Source organism: Salmo trutta, chromosome 7, assembly GCF_901001165.1.
Source record: "Salmo trutta chromosome 7, fSalTru1.1, whole genome shotgun sequence".
In the NCBI taxonomy this organism is placed as follows: Eukaryota; Metazoa; Chordata; class Actinopteri; order Salmoniformes; family Salmonidae; genus Salmo; species Salmo trutta.
Window position 1 is genome coordinate 48,550,009 of NC_042963.1, and position 18,455 is coordinate 48,568,463.

Genomic DNA, 18,455 nt, shown 5'->3' on the forward strand with positions numbered 1-18,455 from the left:
CTGAACATTGTCGTTGAGCAGGTGAATCCCATGGCTACTATTATTATTTGACCCTGCTGGTCATCTATGAACATTTGAACATCTTGGCCATGTACTGTTATAATCTCAACCTGGCACAGCCAGAAAAGAACTGGCCACCCCTCAGAGCCTGGTTCCTCTCTAGGTTTCTTTCTAGGTTCCTGCCTTTCTAGGGAGTTATTCCTAGCCACTGTGCTTCTACATCTGCATTGCTTGCTGTTTGGGGTTTTAGGCTGGGTTTCTGTATAGCACTTTGTGACATCGGCTGATGTAAAAAGGGCTTTATAAATAGATTTGATTGATTGATACAGGGGGATCCGACCCGTACTAGATGGGTGTACCTAATAAACTGACCAATAAGTGTATTGTAGGCTATAACGGATGGAAATGATGTAACTGATTGATTGCATACCTGGCTACTGTAGTTACATGGTTGTATCTTCTGCAAGGCAAGCAGCACACGAGTTCAGATTTGAATTTAGTGGTGGTGACTCGCAATGCCCTGTGTAGGCTACAATTATTGAATTAAAACAGCATGTAGGTCTTTGACTATTCCACATACCTAATTACAAGTTGTAGGTACAATAGGACAATCACAAGTCAGTCCTAATAGATAGGCTACAATACAGGCACATTCTACCCACACATACCCCCCTTCTAGTGAAGGAGCTAATAAGGGGTTAGTCGTAGTAGAACATACCAAGTGCAAATAGGGGGGATCAGGAAAATGTTAAAACAATTATTTAGTTTATCCTGCGCATTCACGATAGTAATGAATATAATTATATCATCATACATAATCCGTAATACACAAAGAGATAAATTGACCAAAAAGGAATGGGAATTTGGATCAAACATTTATAAACAAAGCAACCAAGCACCCCTATTACCGCGCTGGATGTATTTCTAAATCCTAGAAGAGGCGAAGCACTTGTGTCTGTTTCATACAACACCACAGCGGCGATAAAAGCACCATATACGCGTTAGCCTACAAGTGATGATGTCTGCCCCGTGCATGTGCTTCTGTCACAATTTCATTCCTTGATACGCATCATTCCGAAAAGGACCAACATCCCCATCTTACTGAAGACGACTAAAGGTACATTTCATTTAAAAGGAATCGATGTGTTGGTCTGAATAGGGTGGTAGTGCGCAGGATGATGCCAGGGAGTGTATGATGAAATACCCCACATGGATGGCACAGAGAGGAGAGATGGGTTGGGCGGGGAGTGAAGAATTCATTGATGTTCATTCCTAGAACAAATTGTCTCTTGAATACACAATAGATCACATGGCGCCAGGTATGGTCCATTGCTTTTTCGGCATTTATGCATTTAATCATGCTTTTTTTCTCACACACACACGTATAGCATATTTAATAGCTTAATTTAGCCTTTATAGTGGAAATGTGCCATACGGTGGCGTATTCAATACGAACATGGAACAATTTCTTATTCATAATACATGGAAATGCACATTCGCATTAATACAGTAGTCAAATGTTATTATAATGACAACATGAATACCGGTAGGTATTTTCAGAGTATTAGGCCTATCATTTACGTTTATTTGCTGATGAAATTACGCCCATGCTTTTAAAACGAGGCTAATCTGGAAGTGGCCAAAGGAAATCTATTAATCACTTAAACCACTGGTCGGTGAAAGGCAATAGGCTGCTACAATCTGCACCATGGTAACATTGTATCATTGTGGTCTTATTTTACTCACAATGTGGATTTTAAAAACTATGGGCCGAATTGTAATCACATTACACCTATCATACTAATACATTTAGGGCTATATTCTGGGTCGTTTTGTATTTTTCTTTCGTTTGTATGTTTTTTCTGCTCTCACGTTGAGCTGAGATTACAAGTGTTTGGGTTCGTATGCAAATGACCTCGTGCTCTGCGCCAATGATTTCGGCGCGCGGATCCCTAATCTCAGCAGACAGCAGAACACCTTCCCATGTTCTGGTCATGCGTCAAAGTAACCAATACACACTGGCATCCATAGATTTTGGTCACATTTGTCATATGATTTCCTTGTGACAAAAATATGATTTGAAAAAAAAACATTTTAATTAAAAACAGAAATACAAAGAATACTATTAAATCATTATATCGTTTATCCTTAACAACTGCCCATGGCAAGTTTTCTAACAAGCGTACACACGAGGTTGGACACCATCCAGACTATACCGTTTCTGACTGATGAAAGAGATTAGGGGTGATTATATTCAATTGAAGTGTGATCATAGAGCATACAGTATAAAACGTGGCCTTTTTGTGGTTTCATTGAAATAGAAACGGAAACTTTTTTTTACACAGACAGACACCCCCCTTACTTCCTCCCTCCCTCCCTCCCTTTCTCTTCTCTTCTCTTTCTACTCAGTAAATACAGAAACCATAATTCTTTCTATGTGCATCAGAGTGGTGATATCACCAATACTGACTCTCATTCTGCCTTTACTGGGATTATGGATATTATACCCTAGGATTTTGTTTGCTTTCCTTATGGCATTCGCTGATAACGAAGAAAAGTTCAATATTGTAGCCTAATTTTCATAAAATGGGTCCTGTGTTAACATCTAATAGTTATGACAACCCCACTCTGTTTGCCCTGAAATAATGAATATTGAATTTTGAATATGAATACAATATCCTAAATCATTTATTTTTCTTTCCTGCCCCAAGCTTTTGGTGATAATGAAGAAATAAACAACTCCTTCATCACACACCTCCAAGACAGACTCTTTATCTGACAGTCCATCTTTAAGCCCTCAGAACTACCAGAACTGAACTGCCTCCCGCTAGCAGCCCAAAAGACATTCTGCCCCACGCCCTGGTCTGCTTTATCAAATGCCCAAAAACAGCAAGGCCGTCAAGAGAGAACTTGACGACGATGTCACGGAGTCTGTCAGGGACCTGCTATCCAATGAGGACACGTGTGATGATTCCTTCAAGAAGAGCTCGCTGATCGTGGGTGGCGGCGGAGGTGATGGGGAAGGAAAGGACCTTAATGGAGACATGGACGTGGAGGATGGAGGCTCGGACGCAGAGGATGATGCAGCGAGACCAGCCTGGAACAGCAAGCTGCAATACATCCTAGCCCAGGTGGGCTTCTCTGTAGGCCTGGGCAATGTCTGGAGATTCCCCTACCTGTGTCAAAAGAACGGAGGGGGTGAGTGGCTGTTGTGCTTATTGGTTAAGGTATAGAAGTCGCATGCCATTATGGTTAGGATTTGGGAAGGTTAGCCTGCCCCATTGTGTGTGTGTGTGTGTGTGTGTGTGTGTACGTGTGCGTGCGTATGTATGGATGTTAAGTGTGTGAACCTCCTGTTGTGTTGTGGTGCACGTCTGTCAAAACCAGACTGTGACCTTGGTGATCAGAGCTCTCAAGATCAACATCACAGTGGTCACGTGACTGTCTGAGTCTGTCTCCGTCTCTCCTCTTTCAATAACCTAGTAACAACCACCAAATAACACAATGATAACCATGCTGCAACACGCAACAATAACAGCACACAATACCAGCAAACCCCCCTAAATAAGCCTTATTTTAACCACACAGCAACAACCAATGACAAATCAAATCTGAAGTTTATTGGTTGTGTACACAGATTTGCAGATGTTACACCAGGTGCAGCGAGATGCTTGTGTTTCTAGCTCCAACAGGGCAGTAATACCTAGCAATAAATACATAAATACACACATAACCCAGAAAAATCAAATAAAAAATCTAAAAATATCAGAACGAGCAAAAAAGGTATTTTATTTGTCTCATGCACGGAACACAACTGGTGAAGACTTTATCGCAAACCACTTGCTTACGAGCCCTTTCCAACGAGGCACAGTTTAAAATAGTAACACACGGAGAGGAATAAAATAAAATACACAAGAATGGAGCTATATACAGGAAGTACCAGATCAATGTGGAGCTATATACAGGAAGTACCAGATCAATGTGGAGCTATATACAGGAAGTACCAGATCACTGTGGACCTATATACAGGAAGTACCAGTACCAGATCACTGTGGAGCTATATACAGGAAGTACCAGATCAATGTGGAGCTATATACAGGAAGTACCAGTACCAGATCACTGTGGAGCTATATACAGGAAGTACCAGATCAATGTGGAGCTATATACAGGAAGTACCAGTACCAGATCAATGTGGAGCTATATACAGGGAGTACCAGTACCAGATCAATGTGGAGCTATATACAGGGAGTACCAGTACCAGATCAATGTGGAGCTATATACAGGGAGTGCCAGTACCAGATCAATGTTGAGCTATATACAGGAAGTATCAGATCAATGTGGAGCTATATACAGGAAGTACCAGTACCAGATCAATGTGGAGCTATATACAGGAAGTACCAGTACCAGATCACTGTGGACCTATATACAGGGAGTACCAGTACCAGATCAATGTGGAGCTATATACAGGGAGTGCCAGTACCAGATCAATGTGGAGCTATATACAGGGAGTGCCAGTACCAGATCAATGTGGAGCTATATACAGGAAGTACCAGATCACTGTGGAGCTATATACAGGAAGTACCAGTACCAGATCAATGTGGAGCTATATACAGGGAGTACCAGTACCAGATCAATGTGGAGCTATATACAGGAAGTACCAGTACCAGATCAATGTGGAGCTATATACAGGGAGTACCAGTACCAGATCAATGTGGAGCTATATACAGGAAGTACCAGTACCAGATCAATGTGGAGCTATATACAGGGAGTACCAGTACCAGATCAATGTGGAGCTATATACAGGGAGTACCAGTACCAGATCAATGTGGAGCTATATACAGGGAGTGCCAGTACCAGATCAATGTGGAGCTATATACAGGAAGTATCAGATCAATGTGGAGCTATATACAGGAAGTACCAGTACCAGATCAATGTGGAGCTATATACAGGAAGTACCAGTACCAGATCACTGTGGACCTATATACAGGGAGTACCAGTACCAGATCAATGTGGAGCTATATACAGGGAGTACCAGTACCAGATCACTGTGGACCTATATACAGGGAGTACCAGTACCAGATCAATGTGGAGCTATATACAGGGAGTGCCAGTACCAGATCAATGTGGAGCTATATACAGGGAGTGCCAGTACCAGATCAATGTGGAGCTATATACAGGAAGTACCAGATCACTGTGGAGCTATATACAGGAAGTACCAGTACCAGATCAATGTGGAGCTATATACAGGGAGTACCAGATCAATGTGGAGCTATATACAGGAAGTACCAGATCAATGTGGAGCTATATACAGGGAGTACCAGTACCAGATCACTGTGGAGCTATATACAGGGAGTACCAGTACCAGATCACTGTGGAGCTATATACAGGGAGTACCAGTACCAGATCAATGTGGAGCTATATACAGGGAGTAACAGTACCAGATCAATGTGGAGCTATATACAGGGAGTAACAGTACCAGATCAATGTGGAGCTATATACAGGGAGTACCAGATCAATGTGGAGCTATATACAGGGAGTACCAGTACCAGATCAATGTTGAACTATATACAGGGAGTACCAGATCAATGTGGAGTTATATACAGGGAGTACCAGTACCAGATCAATGTTGAGCTATATACAGGGAGTACCAGATCAATGTGGAGCTATATACAGGAAGTACCAGATCAATGTGGAGCTATATACAGGGAGTACCAGTACCAGATCACTGTGGAGCTATATACAGGGAGTGCCAGTACCAGATCAATGTGGAGCTATATACAGGAAGTACCAGATCAATGTGGAGCTATATACAGGGAGTACCAGTACCAGATCAATGTGGAGCTATATACAGGGAGTAACAGTACCAGATCAATGTGGAGCTATATACAGGGAGTACCAGTACCAGATCAATGTGGAGCTATATATCAAATCACATTTATTTATATAGCCCTTCTTACATCAGCTGATATATCAAAGTGCTGTACAGAAGCCCAGCCTAAAACCCCAAACAGCAAGCAATGCAGGTGTAGAAGCACAGTGGCAAGGAAAAACTCCCTAGAAAGGCCAAAACCTAGGAAGAAACCTAGAGAGGAACCAGGCTATGAGGGGTGGCCAGTCCTCTTCTGGCTGTGCCGGGTGGAGATTATAACAGAACATGGCCAAGATGTTGAAATTTTTATAAATGACCAGCATGGTCAAATAAAAATAATCACAGTAGTTGTCGAGGGTGCAACAAGTCAGCACCTCAGGAGTAAATGTCAGTTGGCTTTTCATAGCCGATCATTGAGAGTATCTCTACCGCTCCTGCTGTCTCTAGAGAGTTGAAAACAGCAGGTCTGGGACAGGTAGCACGTCCGGTGAACAGGTCAGAGTTCCATAGCCGCAGGCAGAACAGTTGAAACTGGAGCAGCAGCACGGCCAAGTGGACTGGGGACAGCAAGGAGTCATCATGCCAGGTAGTCCTGAGGCATGGTCCTATGGCTCAGGTCCTCCGAGAGAGAGAAAGAAAGAGAGAAAGAGAGAATTAGAGAGAACATACTTAAGTTCACACAGGACACTGGATAAGACAGGAGAAATACTCCAGATATAACAGACTGACCCTAGCCCCCCAACACATAAACTACTGCAGCATAAATACTGGAGGCTGAGACAGGAGGGGTCAGGAGACACTCTGGCCCCATCCGATGATACCCCCGGACAGGGCCAAACAGGCAGGATATAACCCCACCCACTTTTCCAAAGCACAGCCCCCACACCACTAGAGGGATATCTTCAACCACCAATTTACAATCCTGAGACAAGGCCGAGTATAGCCCACAAAGATCTCCGCCACGGCATAACTCAAGGGGGAGCGCCAACCCAGACAGGAAGACCATGTCAGCGACTCATCCCACTCAAGTGACGCACCCCTCCTAGGGACGGCATGGAAGGGCACCAGTAAGCCAGTGACTCAGCCCCTGTAATAGGGTTAGAGGCAGAGAATCCCAGTGGAGAGAGGGGAACCGGCCAGGCAGAGACAGCAAGGGCGGTTCGTTGCTCCAGAGCCTTTCCGTTCACCTTCACACTCCTGGGCCAGACTACACTCAATCATATGACCGACTGAAGAGATGAGTCTTCAGTAAAGACTTAAAGGTTGAGACAGAGTCTGCGTCTCTCACATGGGTAGGCAGACCATTCCATAAAAATGGAGCTCTATAGGAGAAAGCCCTGCCTCCAGCTGTTTGCTTAGAAATTCTAGGGACAATTAGGAGGCCTGTGTCTTGTGACCGTAGTGTACGTGTAGGTATGTACAGTTTAACAGTGTAGGTTCCGTCCCTCTCTTCGCCGCAACCCGGGCTCGAACCAGGACCAAATCGGAAAGATAGGTAGGAGCAAGCCCATGTAATGCTTTGTAGGTTAGCAGTAAAACCTTGAAATCAGCCCTTGCCTTAACAGGAAGCCAGTGTAGGGAGGCTTGCACTGGAGTAATATGATCAAATATTTTGGTTCTAGTCAGGATTCTAGCAGCTGTATTTAGCACTAACTGAAGTTTATTTAGTGCTTTATCCGGGTAGCCGGAAAGTAGAGCATTCCAGTAGTCTAACCTAGAAGTAACAAAAGCATGGATACATTTTTCTGCATCATTTTTGGACAGAAAGTTTCAAATTTTTGCAATGTTATGTAGATGGAAAAAAGCTGTCCTTGAAACAGTCTTGATATGTTCGTCAAAAGAGAGATCAGGGTCCAGAGTAACGCCGAGGTCCTTCACAGTTTTATTTGAGACGACTGTACAACCATCAAGATTAATTGTCAGATTCAACAGAAGATCTCTTTGTTTCTTGGGACCTAGAACAAGCATCTCTGTTTTGTCCGAGTTTAAAAGTAGAAAGTTTGCAGCCATCCACTTCCTTATGTCTGAAACACAGGCTTCTAGCGAGGGCAATTTTGGGGCTTCACCAAGTTTCATTGAAATGTACAGCTGTGTGTCATCCGCATAGCAGTGAAAGTTAACATTATGTTTTCGAATGACATCCCCAAGAGGTAAAATATATAGTGAAAACAATAGTGGTCCTTTAAACGGAACCTTGAAGAACACCGAAATTTACAGTTGATTTGTCAGAGGACAAACCATTCACAGAGACAAATTGATATCTTTCCGACAGATAAGATCTAAACCAGGCCAGAACTTGTCCGTGTAGACCAATTTGGGTTTCCAATCTCTCCAAAAGAATGTGGTGATCAATGGTATCAAAAGCAGCACTAAGGTCTAGGAGCACGAGGACAGATGCAGAGCCTTGGTCTGACGCCATTAAAATGTAATTTACCACCTTCACAAGTGCAGTCTCAGTGCTATGATGGGGTCTAAAACCAGACTGAAGCATTTTGTATACATTGTTTGTCTTCAGGAAGGCAGTGAGTTGCTACGCAACAGCTTTTTCAAAAAATGTACAGAGGAATGGAGGATTCGATATAGGCCGATTAGTTTTTACATTTTCTTGGTCAAGGTTTGGCTTTTTCAAGAGAGGCTTTATTACTGCCACTTTTAGTGAGTTTGGTACACATCCGGTGGATAGAGAGCCGTTTATTATGTTCAACATAGGAGGGCCAAGTACAGGAAGCAGCTCTTTCGGTAGTTTAGCTGGAATAGGGTCCAGTATGCAGCTTGTAGGTTTAGAAGCCATGATTATTTTCATCATTGTGTCAAGAGATATAGTACTAAAACACTTGAGTGTCTCCCTTGATCCTAGGTCCTGACAGAGTTGTGCAGACTCAGGACAACTGAGCTTTGGAGGAATACGCAGATTTAAAGAGGAGTTCGTAATTTTCTTTCTAATGATCATGATCTTTTCCTCAAAGAAGTTTATGAATTTATTACTGCTGAAGTGAAAGCCATCCTCTCTTGGGGAATGCTGCTTTTTAGTTAGCTTTGCGACAGTATAAAAAAATAAATTTCGGATTGTTCTTATTTTCCCAAATTAAGTTGGAAAAATTCGATGATCGAGCAGCAGTGAGGGCTCTTCGATACTGCACGGTACTGTCTTTCCAAGCTAGTCGGAAGACTTCCAGTTTGGTGTGGCGCCATTTCCGTTCCAATTTTCTGGAAGCTTGCTTCAGAGCTCGGGTATTTTCTGTATACCTGGGAGCTAGTTTCTTACGACAAATGTTTTTAGGGGTGCAACTGCATCTAGGGTATTGCGCAAGTTAAATTGAGTTCCTCAGTTAGGTGGTTAACTGATTTTTGTCCTCTGACGTCCTTGCGTAGGCAGAGGGAGTCTGGAAGGGCATCAAGGAATCTTTGGGTTGTCTGAGATTTTATAGCATGACTTTTGATGCTCCTTGGTTGGGGTCTGAGCAGATTATTTGTTGCGATTGCAAACGTAATAAAATGGTGGTCCGATAGTCCATGGTTATGAGGAAAAACATTAAGATCCACAACATTTATTCCATGGGACAAAACTAGGTCCAGAGTATGACTGTGGCAGTGAGTAGGTCCAGAGACATGTTGGACAAAACCCACTGAGTTGATGATGGCTCCGAAAGGCTTTTGGAGTGGGTCTGTGGACTTTTCCATGTGAATATTAAAGTCATCAAAAATTAGAATATTATCTGCTATGACTACAAGATCCGATAGGAATTCAGGGAACTCAGTGAGGAACACTGCATATGGCCCAGGAGGCCTGAAAACAGTAGCTATAAAAAGTAATTGGGTAGGCTGCATAGATTTCATGACTAGAAGCTCAAAAGACGAAAACGTTGTTTTTCTTTTTGTAAATTGAAATTTGCTATCGTAAATGTTAGCAACACCTCCACCTTTGCGGGATGCGCGGGGGATATGGTCACTAGTGTAACCAGGAGGTGAGGCCTCATTTAACATAGTAAATTCATCAGGCTTAAGCCATGTTTCAATCAGGCGAATCACATCAAGATTATGATCAGTGATTAGTTCATTGACTATAACTGCCTTGGAAGTGAGGGATCTAACATTAAGTAGCCCTATTTTGAGATGTGAGGTATCACAATCTCTTTCAGTAATGGCAGGAATGGAGGAGGTCTTTATTCCAGTGAGATTGCTAAGGCGAACACCGCCATGTTTAGTTTTGCCCAACCTAGGTCGAGGCACAGACATGGTCTCAATGGGGATAGCTGAGCTGACTACGCTGACTGTGCTAGTGGCAGACTCCACTAAGCTGGCAGGCTGTCTAACAGCCTGCTGCCTGGCCTGCACCCTATTTCATTGTCCCTGTCTATGTTCGTAGATAAGATGAGAGCACCCCTCCAGCTAGGATGGAGTCCGTCACTCCTCAACAGGCCAGGCTTGGTCCTGTTTGTGGGTGAGTCCCAGAAAGAGGGCCAATTATCTACAAATTCTATCTTTTGGGAGGGGCAGAACACAGTTTTCAACCAGCGATTGAGTTGTGAGACTCTGCTGTAGAGCTCATCACTCCCCCTAACTGGGAGGGGGCCAGAGACAATTACTCAATGCCGACACATATTTCTAGCTGATTTACACGCTGAAGCTATGTTGCACTTGGTGACCTCTGACTGTTTCATCCTAACATAGTTGGTGCCGACGTGGATAACAATATCTCTATACTCTCTATATTCAACAGTTTTAGCTTTAGCCAGCACCATTCTCAGGTTAGCCTTAACGTCGGTAGCCCTGCCCCCTGGTAAACAGTGTATGATCGCTGGATGATTAGTTTTAAGTCTAATACTGCGGGTAATGGAGTCACCAATGACTAGGGTTTTCAATTTGTCAGAGCTAATGGTGGGAGGCTTTGGCGTCTCAGACCCCATAACGGGAGGAGCAGAGACCAGAGAAAGCTTGGCCTCTGACTCCGACTCGCTGCTTAATGGGGAGAACCGGTTGAAAGTTTCTGTCGGCTGAATAAGCGACACCGGTTGAGCATTTCTACAGCGTTTCCCTCCAGAAGCCATGAGAAAGTTGTCCGGCTGCGGGGACTGTGCGAGGGGATTTATACTAACGTTACTATCTGTACTTACTGGTGGCACAGACGTTGTTTCATCCTTTCCTACACTGAAATTACCCTTGCCTAACGATTGGGTCTGAAGCTGGGCTTGCAGCACAGCTACCCTCGCTGTAAGGCGATCGTTCTCCTGTATATTATAAGTACATTTTACATTACATTTAAGTCATTTAGCAGACGCTCTTATCCAGAGCGACTTACAAATTGGTGCATTCACCTTATGATATCCAGTGGAACAACCACTTTAAGTACAACGACTACAATTAGAAGGCATCATGTTAATGTTACTACTTAGCTTCGGCTGGTGGAGGTCTTGACGAACCATGTCCAGATAAAACGTCCGGAGTAAAAAAGTTGAATGAAAAAAAAGTTGAGTGAGGGAAAAACTAAAAATGTAGCAAAGTAAGGTTGGCAACAAAACGCACAGCAGCACGTAAACAAGTCTGCAAGTTGTGGGAGTACCAGTACCAGATCAATGTGGAGCTATATACAGGGAGTACCAGTACCAGATCAATGTGGAGCTATATACAGGGAGTAACAATACCAGATCAATGTGGAGCTATATACAGGAAGTACCAGTACCAGATCAATGTGGAGCTATATACAGGGAGTAACAATACCAGATCAATGTGGAGCTATATACAGGGAGTACCAGTACCAGAACAATGTGGAGCTATATACAGGGAGTACCAGATCAATGTGGAGCTATATACAGGCAGTACCAGTACCAGATCAATGTGGAGCTATATACAGGGAGTACCAGTACCAGATCAATGTGGAGCTATATACAGGGAGTACCAGTACCAGATCAATGTGGAGCTATATACAGGCAGTACCAGTACCAGATCAATGTGGAGCTATATACAGGGAGTACCAGTACCAGATCAATGTGGAGCTATATACAGGAAGTAACAATACCAGATCAATGTGGAGCTATATACAGGGAGTAACAATACCAGATCAATGTGGAGCTATATACAGGGAGTAACAATACCAGATCAATGTGGAGCTATATACAGGGAGTAACAATACCAGATCAATGTGGAGCTATATACAGGGAGTACCAGATCAATGTGGAGCTATATACAGGGAGTACCAGTACCAGATCAATGTGGAGCTATATACAGGGAGTACCAGTACCAGATCAATGTGGAGCTATATACAGGGAGTACCAGTACCAGATCAATGTGGAGCTATATACAGGCAGTACCAGTACCAGAACAATGTGGAGCTATATACAGGGAGTACCAGATCAATGTGGAGCTATATACAGGCAGTACCAGTACCAGAACAATGTGGAGCTATATACAGGGAGTACCAGATCAATGTGGAGCTATATACAGGCAGTACCAGTACCAGATCAATGTGGAGCTATATACAGGGAGTACCAGTACCAGATCAATGTGGAGCTATATACAGGGAGTACCAGTACCAGATCAATGTGGAGCTATATACAGGCAGTACCAGTACCAGATCAATGTGGAGCTATATACAGGGAGTACCAGTACCAGATCAATGTGGAGCTATATACAGGAAGTAACAATACCAGATCAATGTGGAGCTATATACAGAGAGTAACAATACCAGATCAATGTGGAGCTATATACAGGGAGTACCAGTACCAGATCAATGTGGAGCTATATACAGGGAGTAACAATACCAGATCAATGTGGAGCTATATACAGGGAGTACCAGTACCAGATCAATGTGAATCTATATACAGGGAGTACCAGTACCAGATCAATGTGGAGCTATATACAGGCAGTACCAGTCCCAGATCAATGTGGAGCTATATACAGGGAGTACCAGATCACTGTGGACCTATATACAGGGAGTACCAGTACCAGATCAATGTGGAGCTATATACAGGGAGTACCAGTACCAGATCAATGTGGAGCTATATACAGGGAGTACCAGTACCAGATCAATGTGGCGCTATATACAGGGAGTACCAGTACCAGATCAATGTGGAGCTATATACAGGGAGTACCAGTACCAGATCAATGTGGAGCTATATACAGGGAGTACCAGTACCAGATCAATGTGGAGCTATATACAGGGAGTACCAGTACCAGATCAATGTGGAGCTATATACAGGGAGTCCCAGTACCAGATCAATGTGGAGCTATATACAGGGAGTACCAGTACCAGATCAATGTGGAGCTATATACAGGGAGTACCAGTACCAGATCAATGTGGAGCTATATACAGGGAGTAACAGTACCAGATCAATGTGGAGCTATATACAGGGAGTACCAGTACCAGATCGATGTGGAGCTATATACAGGGAGTAACAATACCAGATCAATGTGGAGCTATATACAGGGAGTACCAGTACCAGATCAATGTGGAGCTATATACAGAGAGTACCAGTACCAGAACAATGTGGAGCAATATACAGGGAGTAACAGTACCAGATCAATGTGGAGCTATATACAGGGAGTACCAGTACCAGATCAATGTGGAGCTATATACAGGGAGTAACAATACCAGATCAATGTGGAGCTATATACAGGGAGTACCAGTACCAGATCAATGTGGAGCTATATACAGAGAGTACCAGTACCAGAAAAATGTGGAGCAATATACAGGGAGTAACAGTACCAGATCAATGTGGAGCTATATACAGGGAGTACCAGTACCAGATCAATGTGGAGCTATATACAGGGAGTACCAGTACCAGATCAATGTGGAGCAATATACAGGGAGTACCAGTACCAGATCAATGTGGAGCTATATACAGGGAGTACCAGTACCAGATCAATGTGGAGCTATGTAAAGGCAGTACCAGTACCAGATCAATGTGGAGCTATATACAGGGAGTACCAGATCACTGTGGAGCTATATACAGGGAGTACCAGTACCAGATCAATGTGGAGCTATATACAGGGAGTACAAGATCACTGTGGAGCTATATACAGGGAGTACCAGTACCAGATCAATGTGCAGCTATATACAGGGAGTACCAGTACCAGATCAATGTGGAGCTATATACAGGGAGAACCAGTACCAGAACAATGTGGAGGATGTTCTGATTCCCTGAGAGTATTGTAACAGACACAGACAGATCCTATTTTACAGACCTGTGCTATTATGGGCTGTGTCTTCGTCATTCTCCCTGAAAGTGTCTGTTAAGGGTATACAGTTGAAGTCGGAAGTTTACATACACCTTAGCCAAATACAATTAAACTCAGTTTTTCACAATTCCTGACATTTAATCCTAGTAAAAATTCCCTGTTTTAGGTCTGTTAGGATCACCACTTTATTTAAGAATGTGAAATGTCAGTGGGTCAGAAGTTTACATACCCTCAATTAGTATTTGGTAGCACTGCCTTTAAATTGTTTAACTTGGGTCAAATGTTTCAGGTAGCCTTCCACAAGCTTCCCACAATAAGTTGGGTGAATTTTGGCCCATTCCTCCTGACAGAGCTGGTGTAACTGAGTCAGGTTCGTAGGCCTCCTTGCTCGCATATGCTTTTTCAGTTCTGCCCACAGATTTTCTACAGGATTGAGGTCAGGGCTTTGTGATGGCCACTCCAATACCTTGACTTTGTTGTCCTTAAGCCATTTTGCCACAACTTTGGAAGTATGCTTGGGATCATTGTCCATTTGGAAGACCCATTTGTGACCAAGCTTTAACTTCCTGACTGATGTCTTGAGACGTTGCTTCAATATATCCACATAATTTTCCTGCCTCATGATGCCATCTATTTTGTGAAGTGCACCAGTCCCTCCTGCAGCAAAGCACCTCCACAACATGATGCTGCCACCCCCGTGCTTCACGGTTGGAATGGTGTTCTTCGGCTTGCAAGCCTCCCCCTTTTTCCTCCAAACATAACGATGGTCATTATGGCCAAACAGTTCTATTTTTGTTTCATCAGACCAGAGGACATTTCTCCAAAAAGTACGATCTTTGTCCCCATTTGCAGTTGCAAACCGTAGTCTGGCTTTTTTATGGTTTTGGAGCAGTGGCTTCATCCTTGCTGAGCAGCCTTTCAGGTTATGTCAATATAGGACTCGTTTTACTGTGGATATAGATACTTTTGTACCTGTTTCCTCCAGCATCTTCACAAGGTCCTTTGCTGTTTTTCTGGGATTGATTTGCACTTTTCGCACCAAAGTACGTTCATCTCTAGGAGACAGAACACGTCTCCTTCCTGAGCAATATGACGGCTGCGTGGTCCCATGGTGTTTATACTTGCGTACTATTGTTTGTACAGATGAACGTGGTACCTTCAGGCATTTGGAAATTGCTCCCAAGGATGAACCAGACTTGTGGAGGTCTACACATTTTTTTCTGAGGTCTTGGCTGATTTCTTTTGATTTTCCCATGATGTCAAACAAAGAGGCACTGAGTTTGAAAGTAGGCCTTGAAATACATCCACAGCTATACCTCCAATTGACTCAAATGATGTCAATTAGCCTATCAGAAGCTTCTAAAGCCGTGACATCATTTTCTGGAATTTTCCAAGCTGTTTAAAAGCACAGTCAACTTCATGTATGTAATATTCCAACCCACTGGAATTGTGATGATGTGAATTATAAGTGAAATAATCTGTCTGTAAACAATTGTTGGAAAAATTACTTGTGCAATGCACAAAGTAGATGTCCTAACCGACTTGCCAAAACTATAGTTTGTTAACAATACATTTGTGGAGTGGCTGAAAAACGAGTTTTAATGACTCCAACCTAAGTGTATGTAAACTTACGATTTCAACTGTAAAGAATGTCATCATTATGATTCCAGTAGCCACAGATCAGTTTGGGTCATCTAAGACCTGAGTATCTTTCCGGATCAATTTGGGTCATCTAAGACCTGAGTATCTTTCCAGATCAATTTGGGTCATCTAAGACCTGAGTATCTTTCCAGATCAATTTGGGTCATCTAAGAACTTAGTATCTTTCCAGATCCGTTTGGGTAATCTGGGACCTGAGTATTTTTCCAGATCAATTTGGGTAATCTGAGACCTGAGTATCTTTCTAGATCAGTTTGGGTAATCTGAGACCTGAGTGTCTTTCCAAATCAGTTTGGGTAATCTGAGACCTGAGTATCTTTCCAGATCAGTTTGGGTAATCTGAGACCTGAGTATTTTTCCAGATCAGTTTGGGTAATCTGAGACCTGAGTATCTTTCCAGATCAGTTTGGGTAATCCGAGACCTGATTATTTTTCCAGATCAGTTTGGGTAATCTGAGACCTGATTATTTTTCCAGATCAGTTTGGGTAATCTGAGACCTGAGTATCTTTCCAGATCAGTTTGGGTAATCTGACACCTGATTATCTTTCCAGATCAAAATACTTATGTGGCACAACACACTATGATGAGGGAAGTGACTTGATGCCAGGACACACAGAGGCAAAACTGGTGTGTTGGGAAGTCACTACATGGTGTGTGTTTGTTTGTGTGTGTAGCTGCGTGTGTGTGTGCGTGTTTGTTTGTGTGTGTGTGGCTGCGTGCACATGGAGTGTGTGTATGTTTGTGTGTGACATAGTTTTGACCCTGTGTGTGTTGGTTCTTCTCCACAGGGGCGTACCTGGTTCCCTACCTCATTCTGCTGATTGTGATTGGCATCCCCCTGTTCTTCCTGGAGCTGTCAGTGGGGCAGCGGATCCGCAGGGGCAGCATCGGGGTGTGGAACTACATCAGCCCTCGCCTGGGGGGCATCGGTTTCGCCAGCTGTGTGGTGAGTGAAGTTAGGTTCACCGCTTCTAAGACTGTGGGTGTAGCACATGGGCATTTGTGAAAATTACTCCTCAGCCTGTCCCCACTTGCGCCAGAGAATAGCTAGCTTTTCACGTGGTGCCGACTGGTAAGGCGCTTTGGGAGGTTGTGTGCTAGCAAAGCAGAGGTCCTGGGTTCGACTCAGGAGGAAGCGGTACTCGCTAAGCAAGCAGCGTGACATCCTTTACATGGGCACCATGCACATTTCCTTAGAATAAAGGGGAAAGCACACACGTAAACAGGACTGTTTCTTTCTGCTTCACAAGCGAACACACACACTTTTTTCCCTTACCATCCTTCTATGGTAATGAATTGAAAAATGACAGGACAAGTTTCCTTTTAAAGAGTAACTGTCTTCTCCATGTCATCTCAGCCAGTATAAACTACTTCCATGAGTCATTGTGTTCCGGTCTCTGTTCCTTAATGGCCGCAACGCAGTGGAGATCATTTGATTAGCCAGGTTAGAGCAGAAGGAATTCTGGGTACTGAATAGGTCACGTGTCACCAACACCTTTCTGTGAACTAACTGGCAGCATGTGTCAACCATCATAACACTGTCAACCATGATAACACTGCCAACCATGATAACACTGCCAACCATGATAACACTGCCAACCATGATAACACTGCCAACCATGATAACACTGCCAACCATGATAACACTGCCAACCATGATAACACTGCCAACCATGATAACATTGCTAACCATGATAACATTGCTAACCATGATAACACTGCCAACCATGATAACATTGCTAACCATGATAACACTGTCAACTATGACAACACCTCCAACCATGATAACACCATCAACCATGATAGCATTGCTAACCATGATAACATTGCTAACTATGATAACACTGCCAACCATGATAACATTGCCAACCATGATAACACTGCCAACTATGACAACACTGTCAACCATGATAACATTGCTAACCATGATAACACTGCCAACCATGATAACACTGACAACCATGATAACATTGCTAACCATGATAACACTGCCAACCATGATAATACTGCCAACCATGATAACATTGCTAACCATGATAACACTGTCAACCATGATAACACTGCCAACCATGATAGCATTGCTAACCATGATAACACTGCCAACCATGATAACACTGCCAACCATGATAACACTGCCAACCATGATAACATTGCTAACCATGATAACACTGCCAACCATGATAGCACTGCCAACCATGATAACATTGCTAACCATGATAACACTGCCAACCATGATAGCACGTGCTGTTTGAGGATGGTTTAAATGTAGTCGTTTGACAGGTGGTACCATGTTAAATTGATTTTGTTGAACTAGTGTGTCGTCTTCGCTTGTTAGGGTTGCTGGAAAACCCATTAAGTCAAATGCATTTATAATAAGCACCATATCTATAACGTTTGATTGATTGATTTGAGTCAGTGATGTGCGTTCATAAGGTAGTGATGATTTAGATTGTGTGTTTTAAACACTAACCTGTTTCTGTCCTGCAGGTGTGTTTCTTTGTGGCCCTCTACTACAACGTGATTATAGGGTGGAGTCTCTTCTACTTCTCCCAGTCCTTCCAGCAGCCTCTGCCATGGCACGAGTGTCCCCTGGTCAAGAACAAAACCACTACGTGTAAGACACACCCTCATCACCCACCACATGCTCACACCATCACGACCCATGAGGCAATAACTACCCTAATGAGTGTCTCTTAATAACTAGCATACAAGTTCATATAAAGTGTGTAATAAAGCCATGGTGCTTATACC

At 43.3% G+C, this 18,455-nt stretch overlaps 1 protein-coding gene across 1 annotated transcript in view; it reads left to right on the forward strand.

The window, feature by feature from the left end:
* The first annotated feature begins 937 nt into the window (after positions 1–937).
* The window catches only part of slc6a15 (solute carrier family 6 member 15), a 35,134-nt gene continuing 17,616 nt past the window's right edge, over positions 938–18,455 (forward strand). Inside the window, exons 1-4 of the mRNA XM_029759223.1 lie at positions 938–1,117; positions 2,712–3,198; positions 16,493–16,650; positions 18,192–18,318. Of these exons, the coding sequence (XP_029615083.1) occupies positions 2,877–3,198; positions 16,493–16,650; positions 18,192–18,318 (607 nt within the window). The 5' untranslated portion in view covers positions 938–1,117; positions 2,712–2,876. The remainder of the gene's footprint in view (positions 1,118–2,711; positions 3,199–16,492; positions 16,651–18,191; positions 18,319–18,455) is intronic.